This window comes from Botryllus schlosseri, chromosome 7, assembly GCF_051294905.1.
Source record: "Botryllus schlosseri isolate E-star chromosome 7, Bs_hap1, whole genome shotgun sequence".
NCBI classification, from domain to species: domain Eukaryota; kingdom Metazoa; phylum Chordata; class Ascidiacea; order Stolidobranchia; family Styelidae; genus Botryllus; species Botryllus schlosseri.
Window position 1 is genome coordinate 2,388,150 of NC_137242.1, and position 17,146 is coordinate 2,405,295.

At 38.3% G+C, this 17,146-nt stretch overlaps 1 protein-coding gene across 1 annotated transcript in view; it reads left to right on the top strand.

The window, feature by feature from the left end:
• Nucleotides 1-15,552, top strand: part of LOC145442254 (autophagy-related protein 9A-like) — a 67,064-nt gene extending 51,512 nt beyond the window's left edge. Inside the window, exons 8-20 of the mRNA XM_080320155.1 lie at nucleotides 1,665-1,872; nucleotides 2,905-3,015; nucleotides 3,988-4,063; nucleotides 4,967-5,041; nucleotides 6,668-6,802; nucleotides 7,277-7,456; nucleotides 8,114-8,263; nucleotides 8,696-8,794; nucleotides 10,245-10,338; nucleotides 11,319-11,501; nucleotides 12,110-12,276; nucleotides 13,069-13,506; nucleotides 14,172-15,552. Coding sequence (XP_080176281.1) covers nucleotides 1,665-1,872; nucleotides 2,905-3,015; nucleotides 3,988-4,063; nucleotides 4,967-5,041; nucleotides 6,668-6,802; nucleotides 7,277-7,456; nucleotides 8,114-8,263; nucleotides 8,696-8,794; nucleotides 10,245-10,338; nucleotides 11,319-11,501; nucleotides 12,110-12,276; nucleotides 13,069-13,506; nucleotides 14,172-14,270 — 2,015 coding nt within the window. The 3' untranslated portion in view covers nucleotides 14,271-15,552. The remainder of the gene's footprint in view (nucleotides 1-1,664; nucleotides 1,873-2,904; nucleotides 3,016-3,987; nucleotides 4,064-4,966; nucleotides 5,042-6,667; nucleotides 6,803-7,276; nucleotides 7,457-8,113; nucleotides 8,264-8,695; nucleotides 8,795-10,244; nucleotides 10,339-11,318; nucleotides 11,502-12,109; nucleotides 12,277-13,068; nucleotides 13,507-14,171) is intronic.
• The last annotated feature ends 1,594 nt before the right edge of the window (nucleotides 15,553-17,146 follow it).

Consider the following 17,146-nt stretch of genomic DNA (forward strand, 5'->3'; position numbering starts at 1 on the left):
AAACCCTGCCCCTGGATACCCGTTGTTAGCATGACTTATGACTAGGGCGATTTTTTTTTACCTAAGCACCGGAAGATTTTGACCTAAAAATCTAAATTTTGACTTTTTTTACCTAAAAAAACTGAATTTTGACCAAATTTTGACCTCGCGCATGCAAATTAGGTGTTTTCACACATAATGCTGGAGATTGTACTTATTATCTTCATTTCTGGTTGGAACCGTATGTCCTTAAGAAGTAGTTTGGCTCAAAAACTGACAAATTTTTACATGAAAAAACTAGTATTTTAACGAAATCTGGCCCTATGAAGAATTTCAATAGTTACATCACGTATTATGGTAGAAATAAGTAAAATTTGTTGTAGTACAATGAAAGATACTTCCCTACATTCTCGGGTAGAAAGTGTCTGTCCTTACTAAGTAGCTCGCCAAGAATGGAGAAAGAACGTTCAGCAGCAGCAGTTGTTGGCCGACAACACTAAGTTGTGCGTACACTGCTGGTGACAAACCGTGCTGCTTCATTCTGACAATGGTTTCTACATCACAATTTTTCATGATACGCTTCTTGATATAAGAACCAATAATCTTGCTTCAGTTAGGATATTGCGGTATGTTGACCATAAAACTATGTCAACCTATTTGTTTTATTTGACCGTTGATGATTCACAATGAGCGGGCAATGGGCCGTCTACAACGGTAGGCCTATAAAGTAGGCTACAAGCTGCAAAATATCAAATGATGAGTTCACCGTCAGTGCAAAATCTACGATACAAACGAAACGCAGAGGTCAAAATAATTTTGTCTTTGTAAACAATTTTGACAAATTTTGACCTAACGCTACAATTTCGACAAAATTTTTGACAAATTTTGACATGTCAAAAAAAATCAAACTACTAATGACTCTGAGCTAGGAATGGCCAAAGATTGTGACAAGTCACAAGCCAATTTGACTTTTATAGTTTTGACTCGAGTCAAGTCGAGTCATTTCCAATTCACCAACGAGCCATGTCACGGAGCAACGTCACAAGTCCGAGTCAGTGTTCAGACTCAAGTTCGAGTCCAAGGCATTGTGTTTACTTTCCAGTATCAAGATCAAGTCAGGTTCAAGTCACTTCCGTAAAACTCTTGGATGACATCGTAGGCCTTAGAGTCATGATACACTCCTATTTCACAATCCAAACATGTGTATTCGAACAGATAAAAGTCAGTTTTTGAGCCCATTTTTCAATTATCGGTCCTGCGATACAAGACAAGTCATGATATTATGACTCGAGTCCAAGTCATTGTGTTGACTTCTCAGTTTCCAGTTAAAGTCTTGTTAAACCCATTTTTTATGACTCTGTTCGGTGATATCGAAGGGTTCGCATTTATAATATACTAATTTTCCTCACTTTTAGCAGTTTCTGGTCGCATTTTCAAGTACCAGTACCAATAGACGAAATCCCAATAGTGTTGTTGCCATACTATTCTGCGAAATGACAATGGAATGTCGGTCTGGCCCTTCTGAGTCTCGAGTCGTATGACTTGGTTCGAGTCATTTCCGTATTTTGAGAAAATGACTCGAGTCGAGTCATCGCAACCCAGCGCAATGACTTTACAATGACATTACGACCCTGGTCGGTGCAAGCCTGCCGAAAATATGTCATTTTTTTCCGTTTCTCAGGAAGAATACAAGCATCGGTCGAATCGCGAGGAATTGATTTCGAACCTCAAGAACCTTTTTCTTTACGTCGGAATTTTCAATCTCGTCCTATCCCCATTTATTTTCGTTTGGCTATTAATCTACCATTTTTTCCAATACGCGGAATTGCTGAAACGCGACCCCGGCGCTCTCGGAACGCGGGTCTGGTCGGAATATTCCAAATTATATTTGAGGTAAGTTATCTAATGAGACAAACAATTGAATAGTATATTCATGCTGAAATAAAACGCGAATATTTTCGGCTGACACTCGTAAGGGGTAAACCTCAGCAACTAGTAGAGAATTGGAAAGAACATTGCATCTGCATATCGAAAACTTGAGCACAAACTAGAGCATAAAAGTTCACTTCATGTTCAGTCAGCTTGATATATTTCCTGATCATCTTGTTGATTAGCAAGGGCAGAGGTTCTACCAAGACGTCAGAACAACAAAAGAAAGATATCAGGGCAGATGAGATGAACAATTGAACATATTATGTCAGACCATTGCCGGAACCATCTTTTCGAGAAACTGCTTACTGGCGAAAATCGTACAAAAACAATTGTGATTTAAAATATATCAATAATAATGTATTCCAACTGGTTATTTCAAATTTACAATAGGTGGCTGACAGTAAAACTGATTGAATTAATGCCACGTTATTTGAGTATCTAGGTAAATACTTATATGCATGACTGAAGTTTATTTATGTATACGATATCCGTGAAAGTATGTAACTATGATACATCCATCTATTACCCCTGAATATAGTGCTGTTGCTGTATTTTGATTTAAAAGAGTCTTCTGTGTGTAAAAATTATAAGTAGTTTGAATTTCCAAACTTAATAGTACGACTGAGCCGATTTTATATCTAGTCGTTACCGCGAAAATGGGAGATTTTGGTCGAAATAGCCCCATGGGTTATCTCCAGAAGAGCCAATTTGAAAAAACTAAGGCCATATTCGGAATCAGTGCCCCACAGAACTCCCAACACCACTCTTCGCTTGCCTGCCCAAAAATATGTGTTGACCAGTGATATAAAACCGTCTTTTCTGTTGCTAACAACCAGCTCTAGGAAGTTGCTTACTGTGGTAATTACTGGACTGCGATATGTCAAGAGATTTATGTTGTGCAGGAGACAAAATAATGGCCTTGTTCTAATTCATATATGATGATTCCGGAGTATGTAACAACCTATTAATGCTTATCATGTTATGTATTTGCAGACATTTCAATGAACTCGATCATGAATTTTGCGCGAGGATGAATCGGGCCTACAAACCTGCCTCCAGATATCTTCTCTCTTTCAATAACCCGATATTGGTTATCATTTCCAGGTGCGTGTTTTCAACTAGCAGCAGTATTTTCCACTGTCGGGTTTCATAATCACATTTTTATTACGGCGCTTTACAGAACGTGAACTGTTCCTGAAACTGTGTTGTTTCCTTGACAGCAAAGCAATATACTGTAGAATGGCCTTGTGATGTTGCAGGACCATCTAAACTGTTATCACATGCTCAATAGGGATGTTCAAAAATTACTTTTTCTCTCAAATTGTACTGGCTACTTGATAAAATTGTTAGGTTACCTAATTTAAGCCTACACACCAAATTTGGTGCAATTCCAGCCAGTAGCCGCATTGCTACAAGAGAGGAAAGTTTCTATTTATTATATAAAAATAAATAGCAAGAAATTTGAGAAGTTTCTGTTCACCCCATGAAAGTGTTAGGCTGTCTATGGAAACGATGTTCGCCAAATTTGGTTCAATTCCAACCAGCGGAAGCGGAGTTATTGCCATCGAAAAATTTGGATTTGAATAAAATAGTATTTACGGTGGGAACACCCATAATAAATAATTGAAGAATCGGCCACCGTAAATACTATTTTATTGATGATCCAAATTTTCGACGGCAATAACTTCGCTTCCACTGGTTGGAATTGAACCAAATTTGGTTAACGTCGTGTCCATCGACAACCTAACACTTTCATGGGGTGGACAAAAAATTTTGTAATTTTTGTTTATTCATTTTTATATAATAAGTAGAAACTTTCTTCTCCTGTAGCAATGCGGCTACTGGTTGGAATTGAACCAAATTTGGTGTGTAGGCTTACATTAGGTAACCTAACAATTTTATCAAGAAGCCGGCACAATTTGAGAAAAAACTCATCTTTGAACACCCCTAATGCTCAAAATATGTTTTAGTTTAAAAATTGCTTGAGTAAATTTAGTTGGATTGCAATCCTCGTGAAAACCTGTCAATCTGTCATGGCTGTTGGGTTCGCTATAAATCTGTAATTCATTTCCTCAGGAATATTTCCTTTGTCGCTGGAGCAATACTAGGAGTAATCGTATTCCTTGCAATTTGGGATGAAGATGTCTTGAGAGTAAGTTGAAGAATTTAAATTGTAGGTATAGATATACTTCATCTCCCCGACTAACCGTAACTGGGGCTAGGCGAAATCGAGAACTTGTTCCAGTATTATGTTATCGTGAGAGTACGGTCATTGGCCAGGGGCTGTTCAAAAATAAACTTTTCCTTCTGATTTCGCTGGCTACTTGATAAAATTGTTAGGTCGGTTGAAAAAACGTTGCGCACCAACTTTGGCTCAATTCCAACCAGTAGAAGCAAAATTATTGCGGTAGAAAGTTTTGAATTTATCAATAAAAAATGATAAAATAAAATTTCAAAATTTTTCTGTCGACCCCATAAAATTGTTAGGCTGTCAGTGGAGATGATGCATTCGAAATTTGGTTCAATTCCAACCATTAGAAGCCAAGTTACTGCAGTAGAAAAATTTATAATTCCAAGATTTTATAATAAAGAATTAAATAGTCAGTCACCGTAAATGCTATTTTATTCAAATCCAAATTTTACTACTGCAATAACTTCGCTTCTAGTGGTTGGAATTGAGCCAAATTTGGTGTGCACCATCTCTACTGACAGCCTAACAATTTGATGGGGTCGACAAAAAAATTTTTAAATTTTTATTTTTTTATTTTTTAATGATAAAGTCAATTTTTTCTACTGCAAAAATCTCGCTTCTACTGGTTGGAATTGAGCCAAAGTTGGCGTGCAGCGTTTTTTTCAACCGACCCAACAGTTTTATCAAGTAGCCAGTGAAATCTGAAGGAAAAGTTTTTTTGGAACAGCCCTTATTGGTCAATGATGCAGGTTCAATCAAACAGGGCTGTACAAAAATAAAAGTAACAGTCACATACTAAATCGTGATATTCAGAATCCAGCATGTTACGTACAGTAATAGTTCTACTTCATTTTTATGTTACAGATCGATCACATTCTGCGAGCTGTTACGGTTCTTACCATCTGCGTGGTTTTCGGTCGCGCTCTTACCCCTAAGGAGGTGAATATGATACCCGACGGCCCATAGTTTTGCGCAACTAGAAAATTTTCAGCTATTCCAAATCAGACTAGAATTGGAATTATAGCTTCACATTTTTATGCATTAGATTAGAATTAGAATTACAGCTAATTATTTTTTCCGAATTAGATTAGAACTAGAATTGTAGCTAGGCCTACGTAGTTTTTTTCCGAAAATCAGACTAAAATTAGAATCATAGCTACGGTTGTTTTTTCAAATTAGATTAGATTTAGAATTACAGGTAAACATTTTTTCCAAATTAGATTAGAATTTTTTCAAATCAGACTAGAATTGGAATTATAGCTACAGTGTTGTTTTCCGAATCAGGCTAGAATTATAATTGTAGCTAACTATTTTTTCCAAATTAGATTATGACTAGAATTAAAGGTCCACCATTTTTTCTAAATCAGACTAGAATTGGAATTATAGCTACAGTGTTGTTTTCCAAATCAGGCTAGAATTATAATTGTAGCTAACTATTTTTTCCAAATTAGATTATGACTAGAATCAAAGGTCCACCATTTGGAATTATAGCTACACATTTTTTTCCAAATTAGATTAGAACTGGAATTATAGGTACGTTTTTTTTTTCCAAATTGGACTAGAATTAGAATTACAGCTAAACATTTTTTTCCAAATTAGACTAGAACTAGAATTATAGGTACACAGTTTTTTTTTAATTGGACTAGAATTAGAATTATAGCTACAGTTGTTTTTTCAAATTATATTAGATTTAGAATTGAAGCTCCACCATTTTTTTCTGAATCAGACTAGAATTGGAATTATAGCTACACATTAGATTACAATAAGAATTGTAGTCAGTTTTTTTCTTACATACTCATAAGCATGGGCATTTGAGCGTGGCAAATGTCTACAGAGAAAACGAGGCTTGTTTAATGATATTCAGCTCTTCCGTAGCATTTTCGGGAAGAGCAGAAATAACATTTGAAGTAAGATAAGACTGACATGATACTGCAAAAGGGTGCGAACGGTCGTAATATAAATATAGTACAAATTTGAAGAGCTTGTCGGAGGTACAGAACTTCAATATACAATTGAACATTATATGGATATTGAGATGAACCCGAATATTTTCGGCTGACACTCGTCAGGGGTAATCGTCAGCAACTAGTAGAGAATTGGAAAGAACAGCGTATATCAACACACTTCCGTTTGTGTGCCTTGGAGTCGACTTTTATCAAAATACACCGACCCAAACTCTGTCAACAAAAGGAGTTCGTGTACCACCTGAAAACAGTACAATGAACGCTGTCTCGTTTGAAATTTCATGCTGGTTATGCCATATTTTGTGATACGACTGTTGATATACAATTTCCAATTCTCTACTAGTCGCTGACGATTACCCCTGACTAGTGTCAGCCGAAAATATTCGGGATTATTTCAACATGAATATGCTGTTCAATTGCGACGATTTGCGGCAATGCACCTTCGAATCGCAGTCGATCGGCGAGAAAATTTTCAGCTAGTCCGAATTAGATTAGAATTAGAATTACTGAATTCACAAATACTTTAAAATTATATTAATTCCTAATTAGAAAGCAATACGACAAAATTGCGCGCTAATCTTGGCTTTTTTATTTTGCGCAGAACGAATATTCCTGTCCCGAGCATCTCATGAAGAAAGTGCTGTCTCAAATCCACTACGCCCCGACGTCGTGGCACGGGCGGGCCCACACGGATCAAGTGCGGGGGGAGTTTTCGCAGTTGTTTCAATACAGAGCCGTAAGTGTATCTAAGTGATATGTTCAGAGATTGCGGAGATTCGCCGATTAAATTGGTAGGTCGCCTGAAAATAACGCTGCACATCAAATTTGACTGAATTCCAACTGGCGAATATTTTCGGCTGACACTCATCAGGGGTAATCGTCAGCAACTAGTAGAGAATCGGATAGAACATTGTATATTTTATGATACGATTGTTGATATGCAATGTTCTTTCCAATTCTCTACTAATTGACGATTACCCCTGACGATTGTCAGCCGAAAATATTCGGGTTCATTTCAATATGAATATTCTGTTCAAGTTTGTTTTGCATCGATTTTGTAGACAACTCAACAATTTCATCGGGCTGACAGTAATATTTGGAAAAAAAATTTGAAAATTGGCCTTGATGACTCTGTTATATCGAGCCTCCCGCCTATACCTTGCTTATATGTATATCACATTTCACCTGATTTTATTTTGTTATGGTTAAGGTTAACATCGTCGAAGAGCTCCTGTCCCCGTTTCTGACTCCGTTTGTTCTGATGTTCCCGATGAGGCAGCGGTCCGACCGTATAGTGGATTTCTTCAGAAATTTTACCGTCGACATCGCGGGCGTCGGGGACGTCTGCTCGTTTGCGCAGATGGACATCAGGAGGCACGGCGATCCCAGGGTAGTCAATCTCACTTTCGTAGTTGTGACTCGAGTCAAGTCGAGTCATTTTCAGTTCACCACCGAGTCAAGATCGAGTCCAAGTCAGCGAGAAGAGGGTCGAGTCCGAGTCATGGTATTATGACTCGAGTCTGAATCAAAGTCATTCTGTTTACTGCTCAATTTCCAGTTAACGTCTTGTTAAACCCACTTTTTATAACTCGGTGATATCGAATGGTTCGCATTTGTAATATGCTGATTTTCGTCACTTTTAGCAGTTTCCGGTCGCATTTTCAAGCACCAGTACCAATAGACGAGACCCCAATAGTGTGGTTACTTTACTATTCTTCGAAATGACAATGAAATGTTGGTCTTGGCCGTCTGACTCTCGAGTAATATCACTGGCTTTGAGTCATGCGCAATGACTCAAGTTCAAGTCGAGTCAATTCACAGATTGACTCGAGTCGAGTCATTTCCTTATTTTGAGAAAACAAGTCGAGTCATCAGAAAATCGTGACTCGAGTCGAGTCATTACAACCCTGGCACAATGACTCGAGCACAAGTCGAGTCAACACACAAATGACTTGAGTCGAGTCATTTTACGCATTTGAAAAAATGACTCGAGTCATTACAACCCTGGCTTTTGCGCCTTCTTATCTTGTCTTTTTGTTTCCTGCAGTGGCAAGCTACCGACGAAAACCGACCGCCTCCCCAGCCTTTCACAAAGACCGAAGGCGGCAAGACTGAGATGTCCCTGGTCCATTTCGCCATCACGAATCCGCAATGGAAGCCGACCCAACCTGGCGGCGAGTTTTTGAACGTGTTGAAGGTGAGCTGTTGTTTTCAGGTTATGATTTTATCGTCATTCTCTCATTTGTGAGCCTTAACGTCGTCTTGTGTCGAAATACGCCAACCTAGTTTGTGGCAACAGAAATAGTACGTTAGGCTTAAGCGATCTCCTCGCCCCGATTATTCAAAATTTAATGCCCGTATCATATTTGGTGATACATTGTTGGTATACAATGTTCTTTTCAATTCTCTACTAGTCGCTGACAATTACCCCTCACAAGTCACTACCTTAGAGTCACGAGTCATTTCGAGTCGTTGCACATTTTGACTCGAGTCGAGTCAATCGATTTTTGAAGGTGACTTGAGTCATCCCAACACTGGAATATACTATACAAATGTATATTGAAGTTGTGTGCGTCTAAGAGGCTCTTCAGATTATCTGGTTGTGGTGAAACTTGTATTTCTTTTTCAGAGCCGGGCGCATCATGACGCACTATTGCTGAGTCGGCATGATGTGGTACAAAATCCATTGCTATCATCGCTGCAGTCTCTTGGTTCGATCGATATGCCGGTAAGACCAGAGGTTGTCAGATGTACGAGTAGCCTACCAGTGCTGGTTGTTAAAATTCTGGGTTTGATTTTGTGTTCTTGCAACATTTACTGGTGCGGGTTGAGTATGCAACTTTTTAACCCCAAGACTAACGCCGAATCCCAGCTCTAACCCTGAAGTTACCCCTTATCAAAACCTTAAACCAGGGGTTCTTGTGCGATTAAGCGTACCCCAAAAATTTCAGAAACGATCGGGTGGAAGGTCACCGCATCAAACTCAACTCAATATTTAGCCTATTCTATGTAGTTCTGGTTGCACATTTTAAATATTCGGAAGTTCTAGTTCTTCTAGTTGCAGATTTTGAAAATTCAGTAGTTCTAGTTCAAGTTGCCGATTTTGAAAATTCAGTAGTTCTAGTTCTAGTTGCAGATTTTGAAAATTCAGTAGTTCTAGTTGCAGATTTTGAAAATTCAGTAGTTCTGGTTCTAGTCGCAGATTTTGAAAATTCAGTAGTTCTGGTTCTAGTTGCAGATTTTGAAAATTCATTAGTTCTGGTTCTAGTCGCAGATTTTGAAAATTCAGTAGTTCTGGTTCTAGTTGCAGATTTTGAAAATTCAGTAGTTCTACTTCTAGTTGCAGATTTCGAAAATTCAGTAGTTTTAGTTCTAGTTGCAGATTTTGAAAATTCAGTAGTTCTGGTTCTAGTTGCAGATTTTGAAAATTCAGTAGTTCTGGTTCTAGTTGCAGATTTTGAAAATTCGGTAGTTCTGGTTCTAGTTGCAGATTTTGAAAATTCAGTAGTTCTACTTCTAGTTGCAGATTTTGAAAATTCAGTAGTTTTAGTTCTAGTTGCAGATTTTGAAAATTCAGTAGTTCTGGTTCTAGTTGCAGATTTTGAATATCAGTAGTTCTAGTTGCAGATATTGACAAGTAGTTCCAGTTTTAGTTATAGTTGTGAGTTATAAAAAGTGATTAGTTCTAGTTGCGGATTGTGACAAGTGAGTAGTTCTAGTTCTGGTTGCAGATTTTGAATATTCAGTAGTTCTATTGACGAGTAGTTCTAGTTTTAGTTATAGTTGCGAGTTTTAAAAAGTGATTAGTTCCAGTTGTGGATTTCGAAAAGTTATAGTTATATAGTTATAATTGTGAGTTTTAAAAATTGAGTAGGTCTAGTTAGTATGTCTTGTTACATACATATATCGACTTTTCCATTAGATAAAATAAAAAAGGGCAATGTTGCGAATTTGGAAAATCCAGTAGTTTGTACTAGAGTGGACAGCGGACGCGATAGATGCATGCGTCCGATGCATCTCAATTCCGAAAATATCCCTATCTGATTAGTATGCGAACCCTCTCGCATATTCTTTTTGAAACTTCGTTCTCGGAATTGGAACGCAGCGCTGGGACATCACAGAATTAAAATCTGCACAAAATTTCAAACTTGCCCGGTGAGACCACTCTATATTTTCAGCAAACCAGCATTTTCCAGCAGCCCGTTCGGAGCATGATGACTAGCAACGTCACAACGAACACAGAACGAAGGCCGCAATCCATCATGCGAGAATGTACGTCTTTTTTCATCAAAATTTTCAATCATTTCTTCCTGCACAAGTGTAATCAAAGAAGTTGTTCAGTATGGTGTTCAAAAGTCCTTTTTTCAATATTAACTTGCTACCAGAGGTGGTCAAAGTATTCACCGTCGCTACTCAAGTAGAAGTAGAAGCAACTCCAGATATTCTAGAAGTAGGAGTGGCGGTTCACAGGTAAGTATGTATTCTACGCCTATTTTTGCCTAAAGAACTGAAAACTGTCACATGGAAGTAGTCTTAAATCATAATTACTTAATAAGTAGTACGAGTGGGCAAAATCTACTTCAAGTACTTCAAAAAGTAGAAGTAGTTTGTTACTGACAACCTCTGCTTGCTACTTGATAAAATTGTTGGGTTGCACGCCAATTTTTACTCAATTCCAACCTATAGAAGCATTGCTATATCAAAAAAAGGTTTTGGATTTAGCCTACCTAATAAAATTGAATATAAAACTATATCAAATTTTACTGGCTACCCCATGATATTGCTAGCTTGTCTGCAAAAACGATGCACGGCAAATTTAGCTCAATTTCATCCCGTGGAAGAGAAGTTATAGATGTTGAAAATTTAGGATTTCAATTCCTAGAATTTGCGGTGTGTAGATCTGTAATAAATTATTGAAGAATTTGCCTCCGTCGATAGGATTTTATTCAAAATCGAAATTTTGTGCCCTACTAATTTCTGACGGTTACTCCTGACGAGTGTCAGCCGAAAATATTTGGGTTTATTTCGATTTGAATATACTATTCAATTGTATATCTACCTTGTGGCTGCTTAAAGGATACATTTTTTGAAAATTCCTGGTCAGTATTGCTGCTACGATGTCATACTAATGTGTGCTCATAATGGCTTGACACTAAACTGAGAATTGAATCACACAGGCGCCTAATATTGCTCAGCTATAATATCAGCAAAGATTTTATGTCGGAAAGTAATCGTTTGCATTCAATTTTTAGCAATGCCAGGGGACAGCGTGACCTACGACGAATCGATGATGATGTCATCGCTGCCGCAAATGAGACAATCTGCCATGGACCGGTCTCAAATGCGGCTGAGGTTACGCGGGGTGTCCCGTAAAGAAGGGGGTGTCGGGGAAAGCGGTCTTGGTTTGATTTCTACTATCGCGGAGGGACAGCAAGGTAGATTCCATTTCAAATTATTATTCCTTACATAACTGCACATAGAACCAGAAGGGGTTGGTCGTGAAGTACAGCTTTTTCGGGGCATTCAAGTATCCTCTGCTATAAGGGGACTAGCAACCCAAAAACGTAAATTTCGGAAGGCTACCCCCCATCACCGTGAAATTTTCACAATTTTCGTTCTACCCTGCAGATTGTGGATTTTTTTGGATTTCACAGACAGAAAATGCGTCGACTTGAACCTCCTCCCCCCCCCCCCCCCCCATTATCAAAGAAAATTCTGATTTTTTTTGGGTCGCTTGTAGCCTTAGACTATACGCACACGTAACTGTAATATTTCGTTGCTCCTGGATCTACTTGACACTTTTTAGTTGAAATAATAGTAGATCTGTAAGGAAATTTCAAAAATGCAAGATTTTTTCTTAAAATAACTTCGCTTCTACCAGTAGGAATTGATCCAAATTTGGTGTGCATCGTTCTTTTAGGCACCATATTAATTTATCACGTATAAGCAGTGAAATTTGAAGAAGGTATGTGAAAAAAAACAGTCCTTATACAATACACATGCGTCTTACCGTCAAACTTATATTTGTCACAATTTTCAACAGGATTTCACGCAGACCAGCTACACATGTCGACCAGGCGTCGAGAAGCAATGTTGGCGAGCAGGATCGGTGAGAGCATGCTCGGCACTCGCAACGCCGACTTGACCCCGCAAGCCATGGCGGAATTGGCGCCTGTGGAAATGGGGATCAGCGCTTTATATATGCACGAAGTAAGATTAACGGAGACTTCTTAGGCATTGCGTCATTCTTATATCAGGAAGCGCATGATGAAAAATTGTGATGTAGACAACATTGTCAGAATGAAGCAACACGGTTTGTCACCAGCAGTGTACGCACAACTTCAGTGTTGTCAGCCAACAACTGCTGCTGTTGAACGTTCTTTCTCCGTTCTCGGCAAGCTACTTAGTAAGGACAGACACTTTCTACCCGAGAATGTTGGAAAGTATCTCTCGTTGATTTGAAATTAGAATTATAGCTACAGTACTTTTCCAAATTAGATTAGAATTACAGCCACAAAGTTCATTTTCCAAATCAGACTAGGAGTATACCGATAGCTACGCAGTTACTCCCGAATTTGATTGAAATTAGAGTTATAGCTACGGTTTTTTCCAAATTAGATTAGAATTAGAATTATAGCCACAGTTTTTTCCAAATTGTACTAGAATTAGAATTATAGCTACGGTTTTTTCCAAATTAGATTATAATTAGAATTATAGCTACGGTTTTTTCCAATTACATTAGAATTAGAATTATAGCTGCAGTTTTTTCCAAATCAGATTAGAGTAATTAGTATTAATGAGCTCGTTTCTCGACAGTTCTGCAGCATTTTCATATATATTTACAAATATTCGCGTTCATTTCCATATCAATATATGTTTCAATTGTATATTGCAGTTCTGCGCCTCCAGGAAGCTCTTCAAATAGTTGAATGCTGTGTCTTTTATTTTACTTATCGTACCGTTATTATGTTACTTTTATTTATAATATTTTTCTAATTACAGCTTTACCACAACAAATTAATAACCGAAGACCGAGCCTCAAATTGGGAGCCAGTAGGAGAGAACGCTAACTCTGGCAGTTTCCATGACGACAGAGCATCCTCTTCTCGCGATATCCTGTACAGAGCCTCTGACCGAGACAGTGCCCGGCGCGCTACCATGCCAAATCCGAGGCAGCCGCTTTTGGAATCGTCCAATTCCGGAAATTTTAACCCAAACCGGGGCCACACTTACCTTTCTTTTCGCGAGGAAGATTTTCGGACTGCGAACAATCAGGCTCAGCATAGGTTTAGCGCTGAATCGCATTTTAATAATGATCTCGCTGTGACGCATGATGATAATAGGTTGCAAAACCCTGATTTAAATGCGGTTCATGAATCGCTGGGCGCCGGGCCTGGCATCGATGCATTTCCGGATCCCCGCCTATCAACTAATCTTGAGGTAAGACTTCAATGTTTAAATTCCCGCTCATAATTATCTTAACTGCGTTTGGATTAATTGCTGAATCTATTTGGACTGCGATGTAAATCGGTTACCAGTGCGTTAGGCACTTGCTGAGTTTGTCATTAGAAACGTAATAACTATTGTGGGCAACCTGTAAATCAGAGGAAAGTTCACGGGCACGCAAAATTTACTATTTGCACAAGCTGAAAACCGGGGTCGTAACCAAGTCGCAAGGCTCCGAGTCAAGTCCAAGTCAGTGAGTAGAGGGTCAAGTGCGAGTCATGGTGTTTTGACTTGAGTCCAAGTCATTATGTTCATCATTCAGTTCAACCCAAATTTTTCAACTCTGCTCGAGTGATATAGAATGGCTTGGCATTCCTAGTATAGTAATTTTCCTCAGTCTTAACAGTTTCTGGCCCTACTTTCAAAGTATCTCAGGACTGATAGACAAAATACCAATCATGTGGGGACTTTACTATTCTTCGAAGTTACAATGCCTGTCTTAGTCTCGAGTCGTGCATAATAACTCGAGTAAAAGTCAAGTCAATACACACATTTTAGGCATTTGAAAAAATGACTCGAGTCAAGCCAAAAAAAACGTGACTCGAGTCATTACAACCCTGTTCAAAACGTACTGATCAAAAATTCTTTTGTCTCCTTAGAGTTCGCCGGTACTTGAGGATTTGCCATCACTAGGCTTCCCTCCGTCGTGCGATGAACAAAGGTTTGATGACGATCGATATCAACCTCCGCCGTTGTAACGTAGCTTCAATTGTTCGGTGTGAAGTCCAACGTGGATCAGACGTTGTCAGCTGGATAATTCTAGTGGTCTAGCTCAACTAGTTGAAGCCAAATCCTAGTAATCTAATTCAAATCTAAGTGTGGAATGTTTCTATTCTCTCATTTTACTTCTGATCTGAATTCCTCGGGGTTTCATTTGATTCAGTTATTCTTATGTAATTAGGAATAGCTGCTGTCCAACTCTGGTGGATACATGCGCTTGTAATGTGTTCGAGCGAGCTGTCGTTATAATTTGTGTCTGTTGTTCGTCCCTGAAAGGCTGTGACTCCATTACAAATTAATGGTGTATGGAATGATTTTTACGGCCATGATGTAATACAAATCTAGTGTATTTGCCTAGCCCATTTTCGCAAATGAACGCAATATTAGATGATACACGCAGCGAAAATTACGTACATGCACATTTGAATTTTTGTTTCTCCGCAAATTTTACTGCTAGAGTTTGATATATTTGGACTAAACTCTAAATTTAAACCAAATATTTCTGCAAAAATGGTAGTTCTTATGCTAGATTTCTACCTCCATGTTGAATGCTTCTTTTAATTTACTTGGTTTCCGAAATTGTTCGTGAAGTGAAATTTTATGGCCACTCTGTCTCGTCCGTTTAATTTGTTTCGCAAAAATTATAATTTGTCAAGCTTGCGTGGACCATTGCCTTGTATGCGATTGTGGCAATGGTACTGGCTACTGAGTGTGATTGATTACTTTTGATTTGCGCCTCATATTATATTTTAACTTTGATAGTTCACTGATAAGTCAGTGCAGTGCAATTCAGCTATTTTGCATTGTATGCTCTTATATGCTTACAAAGCTCATTTAAACAGAATTGTTCAATGGAATTGTGACTGATGTACACTTTTACCATGCCATTTGTTGATCTTGAATCTGTGGTGTGTTATATCAGTTCAAGCTTTCAAGTAAACTATTTTATTGGCCCTGGTCAACCCCTGACTTAATAGGCTTTATCTCCAGTTAATAGGCTTTGTCTCCAGTTATATGTAACTGGTAATTCAATGTTATCAAAGTCAATTGCTGTCGTAAAATGTAACTTTTATCTTATATGTGGAAGTGTTTGATTTGTATTTCTTATGTATTTATGCCGGCACACTCATTATTTTTTCAGTATACGACTGTGATGGATCTTCATTTCTAGAACTTATATTTCTGGAACATATTTGTGAGCGTCGCTTCATTGAAATCAGCTTCGCTGTTTATGCGTTCAAATAAATGTGTGAAAAAGCATCTGTTGTGTGTGTAATAATCATGTACCTTTCAGGTCATGATCAAATCGTAGCATGATTGGGGGCAGTAATAACGTAGAAGTGACAAGAAGACATGAAGAAGTAAGCATTCTTTCAATGCTAGTATAAAAAGTTGGTTGGCTTCTGGCTACATATGAGATACGGCGGATGACGAAGTCCGCTCGTGGATTATGAGGATTGATGAAGGTAGTTGCGATTGAGTGCACCATAAAGGACAGTCTGCGCATAAAAGTCGAAGTTTCTAGAATCGAAATCCATTTTCCTCGTGAAAATTTTAATTGGACGGTGACCACAATGGAACTGTTTGGCAATGAAATGAGGAGCCTATATATTAGAATATGGATAAATACCTTTCGAATTCCATACCGGAGTCGGAATCTTACCCCAAAGCGTCATTGAACGCAATGCTACATCACTTGCCCCCGCGCCAGGAATGTGGGTGGATTTGGCATGCACACTGTATTGCAGAATCTTTTTTAAAAATAACAGGTAAATAGTCTGCAATACGTACGAAATTAGCAAACTTGATATCCAACGGCGCAAAGTCATGTTTGATCTCAATCTTCTTCTAATATCTATGTCCAATTCACGTATCCACATTTACATATCTACATTTCTGACGGTTACCCCTGACGAGTTTCAGCAGAAAATATTCGATATCAAGCAAGCATTTGAATTGTTATGGGTGTACGCTATGGACCCAACTTGCTAGATAAGTAATTCGTACGGGGATATATAGAGTCTACAGATCCCAGGACGCTTCATATCGGTGTTCGGCAAACGCTGTTTGCATAGCTTGGTACAGTTATGGCTCGAAGCCGAATCGGTGGAAATGAATGTCCGGTCATGGTATTAAATCCGGATAAGAGAACGTTCAATGACGAACGTGAGCAAAGTCAGAGTTGGACTCGGAATTCATATGCCAGTAGTGTTAGCCTTCAATGAATAGCAAGCAAATGTTTCTGTGAATGCTGGTAGACCACAAAGAATTATAATACGTTACTCTTATTACTGTAAGCTAGGTGCGACTGCATATAGATCTTCCAGCCGTCCAGCTGTTTTCTTATATATTTGCTTATTAAGTTTTTCAAAGAATCGTTTCATATGTAATTTGTGTGTAGATGATTCATTCACGAAATTTCTCCTGCAGTATACGATCCTTACTACATATTTACACAAATTGATTGTCGGAATGATTAACTTCTCTTTTAATATATGCATATATTTCCAAATCGAATGCGGAAGGAATGCCATGAAATGAAAATTTGTAAACCGTTACGGTATTGCTAATTATGGGCGTAATGGCCAGTGCCCACTGGTATAACGTGTATGATAAAACGTCCTCTTGTGCAAAGCAATATTTCTAATGATGGTTCATTACGAGACTAAAATTATACCCATGTTCTCAATTCATTTTGAATATATATTACCAACTTGCTTATAATATTTGTGAATTGTTTTCTGTGCGGTAATCGTTAGCGTACTTATTGCAACGGATGTCGGCAATCAATCCCAATACGTATGTAAAATTACCGGTGTTACGGCACTGTTTTTAGATCAGCCGGTCAATAAAT